Source organism: Harmonia axyridis, chromosome 6, assembly GCF_914767665.1.
Source record: "Harmonia axyridis chromosome 6, icHarAxyr1.1, whole genome shotgun sequence".
Taxonomy (NCBI): domain Eukaryota; kingdom Metazoa; phylum Arthropoda; class Insecta; order Coleoptera; family Coccinellidae; genus Harmonia; species Harmonia axyridis.
Genome location: NC_059506.1, coordinates 26390512 through 26413103, shown reverse-complemented (window position 1 = coordinate 26413103; position 22592 = coordinate 26390512). Strand labels below are relative to the sequence as shown.

Below are 22592 nucleotides of genomic sequence, written 5' to 3'. Positions count from 1 at the left end.
TACAAATTTTCTCTTTTCGATATCTATATGCCATTATATGTCGCCACTAAATTATGAAAAAAATTTCTGTTCAAATTCATCTAGGTATTTCGGATGAAATTCATCTTTTTACAGTAATTATTTATTGATCAATAATGAGTCTTGCTGACATAAAATCAACACCTCACGAAAATTACATCTTTCTTGTATGTTTTTGTATCTGTACATTTATAAATCATCCCTGTAAATAGCTAGAAGCATTCGAAAAATAAGTTCTTCCTCCATAAGAATTTCTGTAGCTTAGGGGATTATCAGATAAGAAAACATTGAAGACTTACACATTCCATTCGAATGTTAACGCTTATACAATGGCCAGCTGGCCAGACGGTTTTGACAAATTTTTTCATTCGATATTGAATTTTTTGTGGCCATAATAAAGATAAAATTTTCTGTGAAAAACTTGTTATACTTCTTGTGAAAAATAACGCTCAAGTAGGTCAACTTTTCATGTAACGTCTATGGTGGTGTAAAAGTCTATATTTTGCTAGAACCGCCACTGATTTTCAAACAAACCGAAAGCATCTTCAAGTAGCTCCGAAGATAAGATAAACGGAAATGAATCTGTTGCAATAAAATTAATCATCATACGACTGGCCAATACGTTTATTGACTTGAACGTCTTATCAATTATCGGATCCCAAATGAGGACAAATTCGTAATATTTGTCGGATGATTTGGAAAAATTGGCCTGAATACGTTCAGTTTATTATTTTGATGAAAGGATGTTGCCCAAATATCTTCGACGGTGTATTTTGGGTTGCCTTGGGAGACAATCAATAATACTGTAATCTTTGTTGCCTACCATCCTAAGGTAGGGTAGGCAACAATCGTTACAATGAGCAGTATTGAAAGTTATCTACACAAGTGAAGTTTGTTTCATGTGTAATACTTAAATTATAATAACCCAGTTTTATTTCGCCCATGAAATGTGAGAAAATTGGAAAAAGTAGGAATAAATTAATATTTTGAATGAGAAAAAAGCGGTATTTGAAAAAGGTTGTGTTGTTATTCCGCCAATTCACACATGCCAGCACAAGCTGCGGTGTCCGAGTGGTTAAGGAGATGGACTTGAAATCCATTGGGTTCTACCCGCACAGGTTCGAATCCTGTCCGCAGCGTTCTTTTTTTTATTATTCATTCGATATATGGAAATCATTATCCAACACCAATTAGATGATTACTCAGAGTACGCATGATAAGAATAAGAAACGCTACGAATTTTGACATAACTCAATCAGGAAATGAAATGTATACGTGATTTTGTATTGGATAGAAATGAATAAATATTCATTTCTATTCTAGGATATAACAATATTCGCATTTTCAATCTCAAAATCAGAAATGTTTTATTCACTGTTTTATTTTATATTTTCAACACGCTCACTCGGCTATAGATTTTGCCTATTTCAATCTATCTTTTCATTTTGAATTGAAGACTGGTTTCTGTTGATCTACATATAGTAAGTTGTGAAGGGTGTACTCAGTACTTGAATTAACATTTTCACTACCCCTCTGCAATGTGGGCGTTGAAGCAAAATCTTGATGAAGAGTTCTCGGGGTCTGCACCAGGAAAATCAACAATCATTGATTGGTATGCTAAGTTTAAACGTGGTGAAATGAGCACCGACGCAAAAACGCAAAAAAACCTCATTGGCCGAATTTTCATCTGCGAATCGCTGCTGAATCGTAACAAAATCGACTGGTGACTGGTGATGAAGAGTGTATCACTTACGACAACGTCAAGCGAAACAGTCGTGGTCGAAACGCGTTGAGCCGGCGGAAATGGTGGCAAAGATTGACGGCCAGGAAGATTTTGATGTGTTTCTGGTGGGATTGGCAGGAAATTATCTACTATAAGCTGCTCCCTACGGCACAATCCGGTTTTTATAAAATTGAAAATGAAGGTATGAAAATGAATTTTGGATTCTGGCCATTGGTAGAAAAGGAACGGTAATTCAGAGGAATGTTTGAGCTTCAATCATATCAGATCTCAAAAACGCCGAGGATAGGACTAGTTAAACTTTGGCAAATTACGAGAATGCCACGTGGTGTAAATCCCTTTTAAAGTATTCATCATTTGATATGCTAATTTTGAATGCAAATCTACAGGGTGATATTTTTTCTGAAACAGGGGCCACACTACTTTCCTCCAGAACTTTTTTTTGGTGGATCACTGGTAGTTGAGAGAAATGAAAAAAGAAACCATGGCCCAGTACTACACTTTCTGGTTCATTGTAGTTTTGTTGTATCTGCTACCGATTTTGAGAAAAGAAATTCAAACAATTATCTAGTAATCGTCAGGATTATCCAAATTATTATAAAGATCCTGTTAGTAAACTGTGATGAATAAATTAATTATAATTGTTGGTACTTATTTACTGAATTTGTAGAGAAGATTAATAAAGCTTCGATGAACTGGTAAAATTATCATAAAACAGCGATTGCGGTCCAATTTTTTAGGACTTTTATCCTTGAAATTACCCCAAAAATCTCACATTTTCCTTCATATTAGGTGTACAACTTTGCTTCCGCCGTTTTGCAATAGGTTGCTATAGCAATAGTCGAAATAAATAGATCGTAGATGTCATAGAGTAGGAGTAGATAGATAACTAGATAACAGTCTTTATTTCAAAGCTTGTACAGCACAACTACAACTTATGCTACACACACAACCAAATAGTGTCAACAAAAACTATAACTAACAATACTTCCCACATCAAAATACGCTAGCAGAGAGTAGGGTTCTATTTTAATGAACATTTTTTTTTACTTTATTTCTATATAGTATGTTAAGGTATTTTGGTATTTGTAAACACAATATTAGTCGATTTGTGCCTGCATGGTAGAGTTATTCTCGATCAAACATGTCAGCTTACTAGCCAAATTCTCGTCATTTGTGGGAGGTTTTAATTTTTTGCTGTAAAATAAAGAAATCTGTGGCTGAGGCCCATTAAAGCTCTCAAATACCCAAGGTGAAGCAATTAGTGAAAAAACGTGACGAGAGTGGTTTCAACGCTTCAAAAACGGTGATTTTGACGTCGAAGACCAGAAAGAGAGAAGGTTTTCGAAGAGGCAGAATTGAACGCATTACTTGATCAAGACTCGTGTCAAACGCAATAAGAATTGGCAGGATCATTGGGAGTGACGCAACAAGCCTGAAAGTCATGGGAATGATTCAGAAACAAGGATATATTGAACGGCGTTTGTTTGCTTGTGATATGTGAACAACGGCGAAAGCAAAGTTGTACGCCTATGAACCTCCAATTCAGGAATACCTTGTATAACTTAGAATGTCGGAACGGAGTAAAAAGCAGATACAGCTCCATGAACTCAAGAAACGCAAACAACCCAAAGCAAACTCCACGTAGAATTCGATTAAGACAACATCCAATCATCGAACAGCCATAAATCATCAATTTCGATACGACATTTACCCCATAAAACAATACTAAAACCCATCAAACTTCCCCGTACTGTTGAAACCAACCTCCAGAGTAAAACAACCCCCCTATATCGGGTTAAAACGTCTCTTATCATTCTCATTAGGACCCCCTGGAGGCTCACGTACCGTCGTAATTTAATATAGCCCCCAACCCTTTCAGTGACCATCCCAAACACACATAACACAGGAAGAAGGGAAAAAATTCAGTTACTTTCCTGAAAAGCACCGCGTTTGGGCGACGCTTGCGCCCTATCGTCACCTACGGGCGTCTATCGAACTGCCGGAGCCTAGGGACGCAGTGTAACGCGAAAAGACGTCTCGTCAAGAGCGTCTGAGGCGTCGGTTGCCGTATTCTGGTGGGCGTACCTGCGTAGTTCTGTGTACAATGTGGTCGCAACGAACCGTTCTCTATGGTCTAAGTCTGACAACAAGGTCGTAGAGGAAGTCGATTTCTCGTGCCAAATTTTCGTTAAATTTGTCGTTGGGGTTTTTTTTTTGTATGATTCGGGAAGGTTTTGGGTATATTGGGAATTTTCTTGGAGTTTTGATTGCAGGTAGGTCGACATCGTGGAGATGACCTTCGAATATTGAATCATTCGTTTTTTCGGACTTTGTTTTTTGGATGAAAATTTTCGAAAGAGATGTTTACAAAGAAAATTATGAGAAAATATAACCTATGTATAAGTTATACTTATAGAAATCAATTTAAATTTTTGATTCGCATCGACTATTCTTGAAGTTGCAATTAGTTCTTTTCTAATAAACTCAAAAATTGGAGCTTCAATGATACTTCTCATGTACAGATCAAAGAACACAGTGACATGTGTACTTTTTCAGCCTTATTTGGGACAAAAAATACTGGTGGGAATTGTAAATATCAACTTGAATATCTGTATTTATAATATGGTAAGGAATATGTCTTTCCTCCTACTGAAGAGTTGAATAAGAATAAGCCATTATGCAACTTGTATAGGTATACGAGTTACTTTACTATGTCGAATTTACTGCGATAGACAATAAGAAGAGTTTCTTAATAATTTGAAAGTATTGAACATCCCATATTATCTTGATCTAATGATCACTTTGGAGAAGTTTTTCATTGAAAGAAATAAAGCATACCCTTTTGATAGGTACCTACAAGGTAACGAAATGCAATAGAAATTTACGCAACTTATTAAGAATACCTGCTTTACATTTGGAGATCCATCAAAATATTTCATTCACGACTTATATACAGGATGTTGGGGTATAAACGAAAATGACAGATTCCTCGGATCATTTGAAGGAAAAAAAGTTGTATAAACATTGGCCCGAAAACATTTCATTTTCGAGATATAAGGTGTTAAAGATTGATTTTTTTCGTTTTTACTTATCTCTCCCTTCACAAGATATTTAACTTAAATTTGGCATAGATATTCCAATTAAAACTTTTCATCATGTGATATTTTGATTTTGAAAGTAAATCTACAGGGTGATATTTTTCTGGAACAATGCCCGTTTCTTACCCCCAGAACTTTTTTTGTAGACCACTGGTGGTTTAGAAAAATGTAAAAAGAAACTTTGGTCCAGTACTACACACCTATACTTGGTTTCTTGTAGTTCAGCCATATCTGCTACCAAATCATCAGAAAGATTCAGTTAGTAAGCTGTGAATATGAACAAATCATAACCTTTGGTACTGGTTTACCCAATTTTGAGATTAATAAAGATTCGATAAACTTGTATAATCATCATAAAAATAGGACTACAAGAAACACCCTGTATCTCGAAAACCAAGCGTTTGCGTGACCATGGTTGTAAGACTGTTTGTTTCTTATCATTATCCAATGAATTTCTCATTTTCCTTTGAATCTCCAATTTATGAACACTTGTGGTTTTTGCACTTGAATACCATATAATATCTCCTTGGAGATTAATGATGTTAGATTGATAACCATTATTTCCTCTTCTTCTCTAATCACGAAATTTCCCAGATTAATTATACTCTGAAAATAAATTAAACTTACCTACACAAAAGCATCAGTGGCAAACGTATTGTGTTCGTGTATTTATATCGAGATGGATGCAAATGAAAATACCTCTGAACCTCTAGAAATTGTACAACAATATCTTCTGTTATATCAGAAGAGTCCTTCACCTTTTAACGAATGCCATTATTACAAACTTATTTTTCGAAAATGTTATCCTAGCCTATTTTTCAAGCTTTCAATACTGGCCACAATACAAAAGTGCAGACGGTAGTTCATTTATTTTACTTAGTAATTGATTAAATTTCGTAATCGATTATGCATATAAAGTTAACGTTTAGCTTCTGAAAAATGAGAACATTGAAGTTGAAACGGTGTTAAACATAAATAAAGTTGGCGTGAACAAGTCTGAGGTCACGTCATCTTTAGTATACCTATATACCTAATATCGTGACAAATGTGAACTCGAAAAATGTCATTTATGGTTATGTAAGTAGATGATAATCGTAATCATAAATTTTTCCAATTTGGTGAGTAAGTATAAACATTAGGTAGATATTATGTTCTTCTTTATTAACATTTAATATAATAAGATCCCATCGATACTTTATTATGCAAAGAGAATTCCAACATAGTTAATTTGCTCTTTGGCTGTTTTGTATTTCGTAGCCAACATGAAATAAGATGAATTGTTGATATTAATGGAAGAAAATCACATAGGATTCAACTAGAAACATGCTCAGAGGGAACACAATTAATAAGAATATAAGGTTTGTCATTTATCCATGAAAACAAAAAAACATACTTGAAATCACCAAGGTAGTAGGCTATGTAGATCTACCAATTTTATTAGTCCTTCGTCTATAGATATATATGGATCTATCAGCTAGGTAGATCCGATGACTTTATGAATGAATTGGAATATACAGTGATTTTTACAAAATGCATTTTTAGCTACTATTTATGACTAGATCGAAAAGAAGACAAATTTCTATCTATCTAGAGAGTTCGATTGTTGCAGATTGTAGCCCTCTACCCTGAATACTGGCGAACACCAACTTGCGACAAGTCTTGTCTTCTTCCCTAAAAGTGAATATCACTAAGAAAGGCTACTTCGAAACTATGCATAAAGCGCAAATACAAAAATAATGTCTGCATTTTCGCTTTGACCTACAAAATAATTATGGATCATTGGTTTACAAAACATAGAAGTCTCATTGATAGGCCTTCAAAAGTTTGGCATGACATGTTGGACACCAACGACAATGATAGAATAATATTAATATTAAAATAAGAAGAAGAAAATATGACCCCTAGGCGTATATGGAGGGAATAGAGGTATCTGGCTACATTCAGATCATCTTTTTCACCGAGAAAATGATCGACCATATATTGACGCTGATGATAATCTTTCATATCATTAGTTGTTCAAAGTAGTCCTAGGTGTATTGTTTAGCCCGGATATACACACATCGTCAAAAGTTTTAGCCCCCCTTATAACTCTCATCTTGTTGAATGTAAAATGACAATTTTTGGTGTGTGGAAAACAATAAACCAGGTGTATTCGAAGTATCAGTTTCCAGCGAATAAACGATTTTGTAATATTGAGAATATTCCGTGGAAAATGCCGCGATATCCAATTTCTCAGTTTGATCGGGCAAGAATAGTGCTCTACATCAAGAAGCTCTGTTGAACCACCAGATTGCGCAACATTTGAATATTACACGGACTTCAGTAAAGCACGTAGTGGCTCTTTTCCTGGAAACCGGCAGCGTTAACCTAAGACCGGTGCCTGGTCAACCCAGGCAAGTGCAAGAGAAGACCATTATATCGCAATTTTTACTCGAAGGAATCAAAAGGCATCTGTAACAGCCCTTCGAAGTTATTTTTTGAGGACCTATGGACGGGTAGTCTCAACCAGTGATGGTTGTATTCCTCAAATTTAGAGGCAAAAAACCTTCAAGAGTACCTCGTCTATCACCTGGACATAGAGCTATAATGTTTGGTCGCCGTACCTCTTACATTATCGTTGAATGAATAAGGACTGGTGCCATCTACGTAGAAAACATCATAGAACCAATCATTGTTTCTCTGCGCAACGAATTTGGGGATAATTTCATTCATTAAGATGATAACGCGCCACCACACCGCACAGGAAGGGTTCAAAACATTCTCCAACAGAACATAATCAAGAGAATAAACTGGCCAGCAAACTCACTAGAAATGAATCCTATTGAGCACGTATGGAATTACTCACGGAGAGTAATATCCAATCGCCAAAACTCAGTAACAAACAGAGATTTTCTATCAAATAGATCGCAGTTGAAAAAGACGCAACGAATTTGGGGATAATTTCATTCATTAAGATGATAACGCGCCACCACACCGCACAGGAAGGGTTCAAAACATTCTCCAACAGAACATAATCAAGAGAATAAACTGGCCAGCAAACTCACTAGAAATGAATCCTATTGAGCACGTATGGAATTACTCACGGAGAGTAATATCCAATCGCCAAAACTCAGTAACAAACAAAGATTTTCTATCAAATAGATCGCAGTTGAAAAAGACGCAAACTCATCTCATTTCCAGAACAGATTGTCTATTTCTTGAGAAACCTAGGAGGGGCCAAGACTTTTGACGATGTGTGTACTTCGACTTTTTGTTTACTATGTAGGCTGTATAGGTTGTTGGTTCTATAACAAAGTTAAATATGAGAAATTGAGATTGAACTGCAGCCCCAAATCACATCGCCAATTCGCCTAAAATGTATCCATTGTGTCAGCAAACTCGTGAATGCCATTTAGCAGATGTTTTTAATACCCAAAAATATCTGCTCTATCTGCCAACAAATCTTATAAAGATCTGCTATAGAAAATTTTGAATTTTACACACTAGGGACTATTCTTCCTCGAAAGAAGGAGCTAAAAATTCAGCTTCCCATTATTCATTTCACTTATCTCTACCGGTCTATTAGTTCAATTTATTAACCAGCTCTTTGGGGTATCACGTTTTAGTGATATCGAAAATTTTATTGTGGTACAGCACTTGGAAACATCCTTGAACACTTTACAAACTCAACTGGTCATGTCCTCGTAACTTACTTCACTGAACTCCCCCTTTTCCAGTTTTGTACCTGGGTAACAAACATAAAATCAAATTGTACACCGTGAATTTCTTCCTCCTTTTCTTATTCTCTAAGTTGTATGCCCGCGTAATGGCATCATGGTACCTGCACAGTAATTAGGATAGGGAAAATATATTCTCTATCATCTCTTTCTGAGAACCCTATGAACAAGTAAGTTGTATGCACAAGAACCACGAAAGACCATTGTTATACTAATGAAGGTCTATTTATATTAAGTATTGTGACACAAACACTACCTTTTTGTAGCCACAGCTCTATTGATCTGAGGAAATATCAGCGACGTCTCACTAAACTTAATGCTAATCAGAAAAACTTTTTATTCCCTTAAGTAAAAACCTGAGATCAAAATTTTTCCTTATCCATTCCATTTACAACATTCCGAAAGGCTCATATTACAGATTCTGCATCCGTCAACTCCACCAAGAAATAAATGCACGTATACGCTTCCAGAATGCTGAATTTAATCGGAACCAAAAGGCATCGTGTATTCAGTCACGAACTTAAAATTCCGCAAAACCTACTCGATTCAGACTTTGCAAACCGTGCAATACAGGAACAGCCCCATTAGCATTGCCTATTTTACCGTTCGATAAATCCGCTGACGTCTCAACTTCCTCCTTTTTGTCACAACATACGGCAATCGAATACGTAATTGGGGGGACCTATAAATAAAATCCAGTATTCGCAAATATGCTTGTTAGGGTTGGGGGGAAGCGTGACTCTGTGGGAGCTACGCTTTAGCATCGAGCTCATACTAAGGGGGAAATTTATGAAATCATGTGAAATGGAATGACGTAGAGCTTATATGGCGTCAAACGTCCGATTGAGGTACACTCGGGGGATATTGGGGGCAGAGCTTATGCGTGCTGCCTCCTGTGGTTTACGGCGGCGTTCGCGCGTATATGGGCATTATAATGTCGTGGAAATGAATTTACAACGCGCTACCTTCCCCCTTCATGCACATTTCTCGTTCAAGTTCGCTGTTGGTGTAATGGAATTCGATTCTGCTGGTTTTCAGTTTGAGAAGGTGAAGGAGAAGTTATGGTCCTTCTATATTGCGATAAGGGGATCATTGGAAGATTCATAACGAGGTTTTCTAATAGAAATGATTCAAGTTAACGTATGTCCCAAACGTTTCGGTACGATTTTCTTCATACAATTTATGCAGGGTGCGGCAGAGCCGATTGACGAGTTTTGACAGGTCATTGCTCGGGATGTGGTGGGAGCAGGTAGGCGTGGAAGAGGTCTTTGTTCCTTAGAGGCAGTAGTTTTCAGTCAGCACTATGATTTGGACCGGAGATCATCGAGGATTTGCCGTTCACACGTTTTACGAACATAACCGTTCTGTGATCGCGACCCAGCGGGCATTTCGGCATAACTGTCAACGTTTCTGTTCCCTCTGCAAACACAATCAAAACTTGGGCTCGTAAACTTGAGGAAACAGGAAGTACACAACGAGGGTGAGGACATGGACGACCGAGAACGGTAAGAACATCGGAAAATGTGGAGGATGTTCGAGTGGCAGTCGAGCATTCACCAAGACGCTCTGTACGGAAGCATGCGATAGCTTTGGGACTGTCAGCCCGATCTTTGAGGAGGATTCTACATGAGGATTCATCATTCCACCCGTTTAAAATCATGCTTATTCAAGAGTTGAGTGCTGTTGATTACGTGAACCGCAAAAATCGTTGTGAGGAAATGATTCAGCGCATCTGCCCAAGAGCAACTTTTTTCAGTAGTGACACATTTTCATCTTTCTGGAACAAGGAATAAGCAAAATTTCCCGTACTGGGCTGCATGTAATCCTCTTCAACTCCATAAAAGACCACTCCATTCACCTTAAGCCACAGTTTGGTGTGCTGTGTCTCTATTCAGAATGATAGGCCCTTATTTTTTCGAGGAGAAAAATTTCAGCGTCCCAGTAACTTCTGAGTCTTATGTGTCAATGTTGGAAACCTTCCTACAGCCTGAATTGGAAGAACTTGCTGAATAACACGATTTGGGTGACATCTGGTTACAGCAGAATGGTGTTAAAGCTCATACAGCTCGAAATTCATTAACTGTTTTAAGATAGATGTTCCCTGGGATACTGGTCTCAATGAGAGGGTACATGGGTTAGCCAGCGCGCTCACCAGATTCGAGCATCTGCGACTTATTCCTTTGGGGTCTCCTTAAAGATAAGGTCTTCAAACATCGTCCACACATTCTGCTAGAACTCATCTCGTAACAAGACTTGGACCGTTTCAACATTATTCTCTTGATTTCTACTGAAAATCCATAGTCTTCATTATTTCCTTTTCTAGACAAAATAGCACAGAAATATTCAATTGGCCAAGCCAAAAAATAATATAATCTTGAGCATGATTCTGGTGTTAAGCAGATGTGAATGTAACTCTAACTGGCTGTAGAGGTGTCTGGCAGGGTTAAGCAACTGTCATAAGTGACCAGCATTGGATGACCAGTTTTTTTAAGTTACCACGAAGAGAATATGAAATTGAGATTTATACTTCAACGAATTCAAGGTACTATTTTTTACACCTTTACTACCTGTTACCTGCCGAAGTAACCACAACCCAAATTTTATAGTCGTTGGTCGTCTTTACCTTTTAAGGGGTCATACACAGAAAAACTTCCAGGGTCTATAAAATGATGAAGGTCTGGCCGTCGTAGGTTTTTGCTCTATAATTAAAGATTTCAAGGGGGGATAAAAAAGGCTCTAAGTCAACTTACTCCACTCATTCGTGAGTCGAAAAATTTCCGCAACTATCTAGTCAGCAAACACCCTGTATGTCACACAAAGCATATTCCACGTCTCATATTCGTTGAAAATAACCCAAAATGATTCATTCGAAAGACTAATTCCAACTTTCTGCGATCTAATCTCACATCAAAATGCCTGTCATCATCATAATATTTCAGAACGGAAGTCAGCGAAATATCCTGCAGGCATATTTTCCAGGTACGCCCTCCCCACCTGCAAAGGTAATGACAGCATCCGGGATGGAAAAAGGAAACGAATCTGCGAAAATACCGAAGGAAAAACAACCCCAGATGAAATGAATGTGTTTGTTATTCAAGCCAGATACAAACGTCTAACCTGATATGATCCATTGTTTGTCTTGCAAGATGAATGTTTGGATGTAGGTTAGGTTATCTGGTTTTATGAGGTTTAGTTATAGGCGATAATTTGCACGATTCATCTGAGTTCGTATTGATCTGTATCCTATCGGAAACGATTTATAGTTCAATAGCATATGTCAGTAAGCGTTTATTTTGGTCTGAAGTGCATGAAGCTATCTTGCGAAAACTCAGTTTGTACTTTAACAGTTACAAGGTAACATTCGCAACAGTTATAATAGACAAAAGTGAAATTTTTGCGTTTTGAGTGGACGATTTTAGGAAACACTGGTATTTGGCAATTATATATTTGCGGATGTTTTTATATAGGGTGTTCGAACATTAACGCGACGCTAACTTTTTTTCGACACAGTATCATTAGGCTCTATTAGAGCTCAAATCGTTTGGAAAAGGATCGAATATTCTGATTGTATGAAATAAATGAACTTAACTTTGTATGAAGTTTCATGTTGAAAACATACGTTTTTGAGATATTTTGATTTATCATAAATTGGAAAGTCTTTGGAGAAACTTAATAACTTCGAAATGAATGAATTTTTTGGAATAAGATTTTGAAAGTGAATAGGTACTAGAAGAACAGGGGTAAGTATTGACTTTTTGATCATCGAGAAGTCTACTGGGTGTTCAAAATGAAATAATTCCACCGATGACTTATTTAAACGTTAATAAGTGGCTTATTCCAAATGGCACTTCCTAATTTTATTTTCTCATTTAATGAAGATGTTTTCAGATGCTACCTAATGAAGAAATAAAATTCAGGCTGTGCCATGTGGAATAAACCCGATATTAATGTATAAATAAGTCATCAATGAATTGTCTCATCTTGAACATCCAGAAGAGTTCTCAATGATTATCAAACACTTGTTACTTACCTCCGATGTTCTAGTATTGATTTTCAAAATCTCATTCTCATAAATTGATTCATTCGGAAGTTATTAAGCTCTTCCTAAGACCCCGATACCTCATGAACCTCATGATCGAAATATCTCAAAGAAGTCAGTTTTAGGCATATAAAATATTGAACACCCATGGGTTCTTTTATTCCATGCATTATTAAAATTCAGTAAAAAACATGGTGTTCCTTGTCCACACTGTACAGAAAGGTCAAATTTCAATGTTTTAGCACTATAACTTTTAAATGAGAGGAGATAGACAAAATCTGATTCCTCATTCCCATTCTCTTTTTCTGAGAAACTAATATGAGAGTAAAGTTCTCAAGAAAAGCTCTAAATGGAGGAGAGACAGATGTTCCTATCCTATATCCAATATTTGGATTCCACATTTAATAACCTTAATAGTGAACATTTCGGAGTGGTTCATTTTTTCTGGTAGTAGAAGTTTATTCTTGGAAATAAAAACCATGTCATGATATATCATATCCACCCTACATACATTCCAATACCTATCGAACGACCAGATATTAAAATACCTGAAGCAGCACTTTGTGTTAATTAAATACACGAAATGTGGGTCAGAATAGGTCTAGGACAATTTTCTGACTGAAATTTTTATAATGCCGGACTACCAAATCACGCCATCAACACTTGTGAAGATAGAAATAAAATGATCGTGGCAATTATACCCTATGAATTCATAGAAAGAAGAATTTTCGTCTTTGAAGTTTTTAAATTACCGCCTTTTATTCGTGTGTAAAATTGTTGTCTTGTTATGAAAACGATCCTTCATGATGTAGCCAAGAAAGTTTAAGTTTTTGATTCATTTTTGAAATTGGTGTAGATATAAAATGTTGCAAAAGTCTTAAAATTAGAACAGGTAATAACTCATAATTTTCGTCTTCAGGTAGTTTTTTATCTTGACTCTTCTAGGACTTATAAAAATTGTCCTCTGTAGGACTTCACAGAGTGGGATATGCGGAACGCGGAGACCACAAAATTGTATATAGATAGGTTATATGTGTTAACCAAAGTCGCAATTGGCACATGAATGAGCAAGAGCTACAAGGTTCTGACTTCACCTCAGTGCTTCTCTCATTTTTTAAATGTTTTTGATGACGCTATCAGCACAAAATTTTGCAAGTTGTTTGAAACAGTTATTCTTTATATACATGCAAAATCTCAAAAGGATCGGATGTAATCACGGAAATATTGGGTATTTCTTTTTAAATCTTCCTCTGAATTTTCTATGAGTCTGAGGATGTGATGAGCTTTGTTTTAAAATTCTGATAATGCGATCAAAATGAAATTTTGTATGATTCTTAAAATTGTTATTTCATATTTAATTTTTATTTATTATTCAATTTCAATTGATTAGCTGAATCTTTCATCACAGAATTATTGAGTAATGTTTTCGATATATTGTTTGAGTTTTCAATGGTTCTCATGTCCACACATTTACACAAAATTTCACACGAAAATTGGAATTGTTATTCTTTACGCAAAATCTTAACCTGGGCAGATTAGTAAGCAGGGATATATTGATTATTGAATATTTAATTTTGAATATTCTTCTTGAATTGTTTATGTTTCTAATGATTTGATCATTTTTAAATTCCACACAATGATTGACATTGTTCTTTCATATCAATATTCGAAATCTCATCTCCTTCGGCTTTGGGGTAACGAAAATATTGTTTTTTTCTATATCTTTCTTGAATTTTCTATGGTTCTGATAACACGATCAATATGAAATTTTGTACAAGACTGCAAATTGTCATTCTACATACAGATTCGGACTTTCAACTCTATCGACCCTGCGGTTTCGAAATTTGCAGAAAGACAAAATTTCGAACGGCCATATTCATTTTTTGCTCATTAACTTGTGCATTCTAGGTCCGAACCTACCCTAAAAATTTCAACCTTTTTTTATAATTTCTAATGAATAGTGTATGAAGTATTGACAATTATCTAGCTTGCTTTAACGATAACTCATATCGACTGAGATTTAATTTAATTATTGTTTCCAGATAAACAAAGATCAATACAATGCCGCAAGGACCTTCAACGAACCCTTTGATGAAACCCTTTGTAGTTTTGGCTCTCCCTGGAATGTATCTTTTCTACAAGTATAATCAATACAAAAGGAAAAAGAAGGAAAATGCCAGGAGAAGATTGACAGAAAAAGAATTGCAACATCTCAACAATAAAATCGTAAGTAATATCTTTGAATTAATGCGTAATACTCTTTTTCTGTGGAAGCGAAAGCAAATATAACAGCCAACAGAGCACTCAACATAAGGTTGCGACATAACTTTATATTATCAAACATATAACAAACAGTGTACAATGATAAAATGTTATTTCTCTACTTAACTATTCTTTTACCCATTTATAATTCAATATATCTGAAATACTCTAGGCCGAAATATTTCTGGGAGAACTTTACAGGGTATGTGTGTTGAGCAATGATTTGATGAAGATCTGTTGCTCTGAGTTATTCAGAAGTCACTTAATGAGTTTTTCAATACCATGAAACATTGGAAATAAAACAATTTAAAATATTCATAATCGTTGAAAATTTCTTTCAGTTGATATACTAACTGACAAAGAAACTGCAACACCCAGAAGGAGCTTGTTTCATTCGTTTTTGGTGAAACATAGATAGTATATTAGCAATGATTGAATTTGGAGGAAAATATCGTGAAGGTTTTATCATGTAAATAATTTTTGTTACTTAGATATTGTTGTCGTTTTTTAAATTTTACATCAAACCAAGCCTAGAGCACCTGTACGCGGAATTTTTTGCCAGCTGAGTGAACTTGAAAGAGGTAGAATTATTAGTCGATGGGAGGCGGGTTTGTCATTTCGAGAAATTGCTAACCGTACGAACAGAAATCCAACTACTGTTATGAGATGTTGTCAAGCGTGGTTTGATAATGACCAAAATCGAAGAGGAGTAGGCACCGGACGTCGAAGGGCACAAATGAAGTTCAAGATCGACGTCTAAGACTTATGGCCATTAGGGACCGTTTTGCGACAACTCGATCTTTGGTTTATGAATGGTTAGGAGAACAAGGCCATCCTACAATTGTTCGAACGGTTTACCACCAGATAAGGTCTTTTAGACTGTAGCATTATCGACCCCATCTTGTGTTACCTCTGACAGTTGAGCATCGCCGGCAACGATTACAGTGGTGCAGAGAACGTCAACATTGGAATATGGAATGGCGTCAGGTCGTCTTTTCTGATGAATCTCGATTTTCCTTGGGTGAACTTGTTGGAGAAACATAGTTAGACGACGTTGAGGAGAAAGACGTGAACCTCAGTTCGATGTTGAACGTCATGTAAAACCGACAGTAGGCGTTATGGGATGGGGTGCTATGGCACATGAAAGTAGTTCACCTTTAGTCTTTACTCGAGGTGAGATGACAGCGCTGCATTATCTCCAAGAAATAGTTGAGAAATATGCTTTCCCTTACCTTAACCGGCTCGAGAATCCAATATTTCAGCAAGATAATGCCCGACCTCATGTTACCAGAGTTATTTTAAACTTTTTCTAAGCGACTCATGTGAATCTTTTGTCATGGCCGCTCAGATCCCCCGATCTTTCGCCATTAGAGTATATTTGGGACATCGTGGGTAGAAGACTTGGAAATTTACCCCAGCCCCCATGCACTTTGGCGGCTCTGAGACATGAAGTACAGGTCTCTTGGGATAGTATCCCCCAAGAAGAAATATACCATCTTATTGCATTAATGCCGAGACGTGTTGGGGAGTGTATAGATAATCGCGGTGGACAAACACATTATTAACAAATTCACAAAAAAAAAATTTGTAAACCCTTCAGATTTTTTCTCCAAATTTCAATCTTTTACTCCTTACTATAATATCTATGTTTTACTAAAAAAAAATAAAAATTTAATCAGCTCCTTCTGAGTGTTGCAGTATCTTTGTCAGTTAGTATATCTTATGAATTAGTATGCTAGATAACGATGGGGAACTAGAATCTATAAATGATTGATTTAGAATAATGTCCTTCAGGAATCGGATACATTGAAGGGGTGGACTCTGAATCGAAATAGCTAGTCCGTAGAACAAAAGCCATTTATTGATTTCCACAGTTGTTATTCAAGCAGAGCCAAATGCTGACCTTTAGTTCGAATGATTTGTTGACTCTGTCTGTACTTTTGGTGATAAGTTTAGAAACGGTGCATGAATTTGGCTTTCGAAATTCAGAATTATAATTATGCCATACCAGTATGTTATTTTGATTTTATTGCTTAGTTACCGATGTTATTACACAGTACATTTCTGAATATTTCAGCATATTTCATGGCTCTTGAACATATTGAAACAGTAAATGATTTTTATATTCATTCAATTGGGTTAATTATTATAATTATTATTATATTTTATGAAAAAAAAACCTTTTGTCTTGAGGATTTTCATTGATTTAGCTTTTTTAACAATTGTGAATACGCGCGCTCTTTTTGATATTTGTCTCTGGTATATTTACCAAAAGAACTGAACTTTTTCTTGAATAACCAGCTCACAAATCATGTTTTGTGATAAAATGGTGTTTCTCGACTAATAGGCAAGATAATAAAGTGCATCAAAAATGTAAATATTGAAGAAAGATAAAGCTAAAATGTAAGTTTAATTCCAACTTGATAATGTAATTGTTACACTCTACAGAGTGTTACAGATTTTATGAAAAAAACGGGCTATAAGTAAATGCGACACCCGGTATTTATAAAATAGAGATATTTATGCGGCGCATACGGTTAACATATTAGGTGTACAACTTTGCTTCCGCCGTTTTGCAATAGATGACTGTATGGGTAAGTGGTAGTAGAACTAAATAGATCGTAAATTTCATTCAATAAACTTAGGTATTTGTAAACATAACGCCATCGAAATATTAGTCGATTTGTGTCTGAATCATAAAATTATTCTCGATTAAACATGTCAGCTTACGAGAAACATTCTTGTCATTTGTAGGAGGTTTTAATTTTCTGCTTTAATATGATAAATATGCGGCTAAGGCTCATCGAATGATCTCAAATAACCATAATGGTGAGGCCGCTATTAGTAAAAGAACATGCCGAGAGTGATTTCAACGCTACAAGAACGGTGATTTTTTCGAAGACCAGCATTGCGGTGGAAGAGAAAGAGTTTTCGAACATGCTCAATTGACAATTGGAGGCATTACTTGATCAAGACTCGTGTCAAACGCAACAATAATTCGCAGGATCATTGGGAGTGACGCAACAAGCCATTTCAAAACGCCTGAAAGTCATGGGAATGATTCAGAAACAAGAAAATTGGTTGCCATACTAGTTGATGCTGAGAGAGGTTGAACGGCGTTTGTTTGCTTGTGAACATCTGCTTTTAAAGCAAAAACGGAAGGGATTTCTGCATCACATTGTGATTGGAGACGAAACTGGGTTCATTGCAATAATCTCAAGCGCAGAAAATCATGCTTCCATGTCGACGGCCAAACCGAATATTCACGGTCCAGGGTCATGCTCAGTATTTGGTGGGACCAGCTCAGCGTAGTTTATTATAAGTTGTTAAAACCGACTGAACCAATCACAGGCGATCGTTATTAAACACAATTAATGCGTTTGAGCCGAGAACGAGAGACATAATAAAGTGATTTTACAGTATGACAATGCTCGACCCCATGTTGCGAAAGTGGTCAAGTCATACGTTGCTCCCTCGGACTATCACTTGTTTCGATCAATCACGGCCTGATTGACCAGCACTTCCGGTCTTATGAAGAAGTAAAGAAGTGGATAGATTCTTGTATCGCTTCGAAAGATGACAAGTTTTTTCGACGCGGGATTCGTACGCTGCCCGGAAGATGGGAGAAAGTAGTGGCTAGCGATGGACAATACTTTGAATATATGCTTTTTCGTTTTCACAAGAGGAATTTATCAAAAAAGTGGTTAATATGACATTGTATTGAGATGTTTTTATGTCATATTAATTACTCATTAATTTCGTAATGAATTGAGGTTTTGACTTCATATTTGTGTTCATAAGACTAAATTAAGTATTCCGTGAAAAATTTCATAAATTCAAAATTTAAACAAGCGTGTGAAAGATCCAGACCTCACTTCAGCACATTTTTCATTGAAATTTCGAAAGAGCATATTCAATTCGAATTTTGTGAAGAATACATCGTCTTGAAAGAGTGACAAAATCATATTTTGCAATTTCATTCCTCAATTTAATGGATAGGAAAGTTTCACAAAGCAATTTTTTTTCAACAATAGAAGAATTTCAAGTCCTCCTTCTCACGAACGGAGTAGACGGAATAAATTATATTTTTCTCTCCATTCGGGTCCTAGTTGTCTTATTGTCACTCTAACATCAAGATGAAAAAGAAAAAAAATATACGAACAATCATCTTCCAGTCTGTTGATAGAACCCAAAGATCTCGGAACAGAAGTCTTCCCTTTGTTCTACAAGAAAATAATAAACTGGTCCTATTTATGACGAGGGAGAAAACATAAAAGAAATTTGTTGTGGACTACATTAAAGTGCTTTACGCCATGGCGCAGGGAAGTCTATAACTTCTTCCCTCAGTCTCGTTTTTTCGAGCTCCGTATTCGGTTCTGCCGTCTTTATATTTCACGCCTGAATTTTACACTAGGTTTTCCGTATTTTTCGCGAAAATTGGAATATGTTTATTATAATGGAGCGAGAAAAGTTTCGTGAGGATGTTTGTCCGCTTTTAGCATCAGGAAAATTGGATTGACTCGGTCTTTACTATCTACTTGATGGAGTTATTCTATTTCCATTAAAAAAACAGTTATTGAAAATGTAGAATCTAAAGAAGCTACTGTGGAGCGAAACAATTTGTTCCAATTTTGAACCGAAATATATTATTACAAATAACCAACGAATAGTTGAAGTCAGTAACGTCGATATAGAGGTGGTCAATTTTTATTGGCCTCCCCTCTAATATCGTATGAGTAGAAAAAAACATTGACTTGGAACAAAGGTCAGAGTTATTAATAGAAATGTAATACAGTCATAAATAAGGGAAATATGTACCAATTCTAATGAAAATTTCACACGTATAAATAATTTGTGTTTCATAAAAAGTTTTCTGTTTTTATATGTACAATATTCCTTTTTTTCTAAGCAGCACTTTTTATATGAAACATTCATGAATACATTTAATACTTTTTATTTTCCTTTTATTCTTTCGATTCCCTCCCAGAAATCTTTGCCTCCCTTTTTTTTAAGAGGGTCAAGATTTCCAGCTAATTTACGTTGAATTCATGTTATATTTTTTTGCTCACACGATATTTCAGGGTGGCCAGCAAAAATTCAAGGAGGAGATTCGATATATTTTTGTATACTATTGCATTGATTTCTAAGAAAATATGAATATTATTTACGGATTATGAGGGGGCATAAAAAGTATTGACATAAAAAAATTGCATCGGCCGGGAATCGAACCCGGGTCGCCCGCGTGGCAGGCGAGCATTCTACCACTGAACCACCGATGCTTCGAAAGTAATAAGTACAGTTTTGGATGATTAGCTCTTGACATGCACACGTAACAGTATTCTGCACTAGTGCACTGTACTAGATATCAGAACATAAAGTCTGCAAAAGTTATTTTTCTCCATATTCTGTCGACTTTTCATCTATGCTTCCGCCCCAAAGGGGCCCCAGGTGACGCAATCATTGAGTTTTTGTATGAAGCTTGAAATTGTTATTATACATATCGCTTATTATGCTTCTTCAGCAGGTGTGCAGAAAAATTCTTTACCTGCCAAAATTACTCCGGCCCTGCTCATAACTTCTGTATTACATTCTACAGGCACTTTTTCCATTAGAATCCATTGGTGTAATCATATGTTCTCTATTGCAATTAGTTTTGAAATCATAATACTCATAATACAAACTTGAGTTTTTTTTAAATGTAGGTCAACCATAAAAATTTCCGTAACAAATGAAATCGCTCTTTTTCTTTTCAAAAATGTAAATGATATATAAATTTGTTATCAAAATAAAAATCATCAAAAGTTTCAGTTGCGCATGGCAAATGGGAAATATATGTTAGAAGCATAATAATAATAATAATAATAATAGAGTCTTTATTTGGAAAATTCTAGGGGCGAAGTCTAGCCAAGGCTACTCCACTCGACCCCCAACAAAGTACAAATAAAGAAATAAAACAGAAATGAAAATTAATGAAAATCAACTCTAATTTCTCCACAGCACTTTTGACCACGAATTTAAATGAACACACGTTACTGAATCTGTGAATATTTCCTAGATATGACATATTTCATCCATTATATCAACGACATGATGAAATAAATAACTAAAAAATCACAAAGAATGTAATATAGGAAGAACCGTATGAGCTTTTACTGCTAAGTCGAACTAACAATGTCACAAATATCATTATCCTCAGGACGACAGAGTTGTAATCCCTCAGTCCCCTAAAAGTTGATAACTCGAAGGCATAAGATGCTCAGAATAAACCAATCATCCCTCAAAGCAAAAACTCAACGACAAATTCCGGAAACTTGGAATGTTCTGGTTCATTTTCTTCTGATCCCAGACTCTCCTCCTTCTTGTTTTGCAGTAGGGCAATAACGAAACTCTACATGAAAATATTATTCCTCCGGGCATCTCCCAGCGTGTAAGCCTCTAAACAAGAAAAAGCAATTTATTTTCCTAGTCTGGAACTTCCATCTTTCTCTCAGAAATTAATCGAAGCAGGGGCAATAAAAATTCTTGCGGTATCATTGATTTTTAATGAGGGATTTTGTTTTGTTTCTCGTCCTTGGAATTGTAAATCAATTCTCGGTTGCTGCGTATGGTTAGGGTTCTTGGTTTTTATAGAAAATACAGGACAATTACTTAAATATATATTATCGTTATTCTGTAGACAAGCCAAGATGTCATCTACATATACTATCTGACATTAAAAGTGGTGATGGGTAGAATCGTTCAGTCCAGAGAATAGAGAACAAGTTACTCGGGAACAAACGAATAACTACTCGAGTGTTTCCTGCCTTATACACCTTCCATCTCCATAGGGGAGCATGATCTGATCTAATGTTATATACATGAATCAGAAGTTCTGCAGAACAATCGAAACCTCTTTAATTTGTACAATTTAATGTTTCTTTTTAGAGCATGCTCTGATGACAATTTCAGAGTTTATACCATTTTATGTCTCATTTCTAGACAACTAAACAGAATAATCGATAACACATGCTTCAATCAAACATCATATTATGAGGTAATTAGGTGTACAACTTTGCTTTCGCCGTTTTGCAATAAATGGCTGTAGCGGTAAGTGGTAATCGAAATGAATAGATCGTAGATGTCATTCAATAAAATAAGGTTTTAATTTTCCGCTTTAATATGAAGAAATCTGCGGTTGAGACTCATCGAATGTTCTTATATACCTATGGCGATACCGCCATTAGTGAAAGAACGTGCCGAGAATGGATTCAACGCTTCAAAAACGGTGATTTCGTCATCGGAGACCAGCATGACGATAGAAGAGAGGAGGTTTTCAAAGATACAGAATTGGAGGCATTATTTGATCAAGACTCGTGTCAAACGCAACGAGCATTGACAGGAACATTGGTGGTGATGCAACAAGCCATTTAAAAACGCATGAAAGTCAAGAAAATGTTTCAGAAACAAGGAAATTGGGTGCCGTACGAGTTATAGCCGAGATATGTTGAACGGCATTCGTTTGCTTGTGAACAGCAACTTGCAAGGCAAAGACGGAAGGGATTTCTGCATTTTATTGTGACTAGAGACGAAAAATAGGTTCATTACCATAATCCCAAGCTCAGAATAGTTATTTATAATACAAGTGCAGAAGGCATTGATATTCTTCCACGAGTTCAAAATTCAAAAACGAGCCACGAAGTGGCGAGTTTTGGAATGAACGAGTGGTAGAATGATCC

General features: G+C 36.0%; 1 protein-coding gene and 2 non-coding genes across 6 annotated transcripts in view; 2 read left to right on the top strand and 1 right to left on the bottom strand.

The window, feature by feature from the left end:
* The first annotated feature begins 1075 nt into the window (after positions 1-1075).
* Trnas-uga lies at positions 1076-1157 on the top strand. The gene has a single exon. It is a non-coding gene; the product is annotated as a tRNA-Ser (tRNA).
* A 2636-nt stretch (positions 1158-3793) lies between these two features.
* The window catches only part of LOC123681622, a 104474-nt gene continuing 85675 nt past the window's right edge, over positions 3794-22592 (top strand). Inside the window, exons 1-2 of one of the 4 annotated variants that reach the window (XM_045619836.1) lie at positions 3794-4035; positions 14658-14841. In XM_045619836.1, the coding sequence (XP_045475792.1) occupies positions 14677-14841 (165 nt within the window). In that variant the 5' untranslated portion in view covers positions 3794-4035; positions 14658-14676. Of the gene's footprint in view, positions 4036-11785; positions 12005-14657; positions 14842-22592 lie in introns of those variants that run through there. The other 3 variants (XM_045619837.1, XM_045619835.1, XM_045619834.1) reach the window with 3 other exon arrangements.
* On the bottom strand, positions 20086-20156 carry Trnag-gcc. Its single transcript has one exon. It is a non-coding gene; the product is annotated as a tRNA-Gly (tRNA).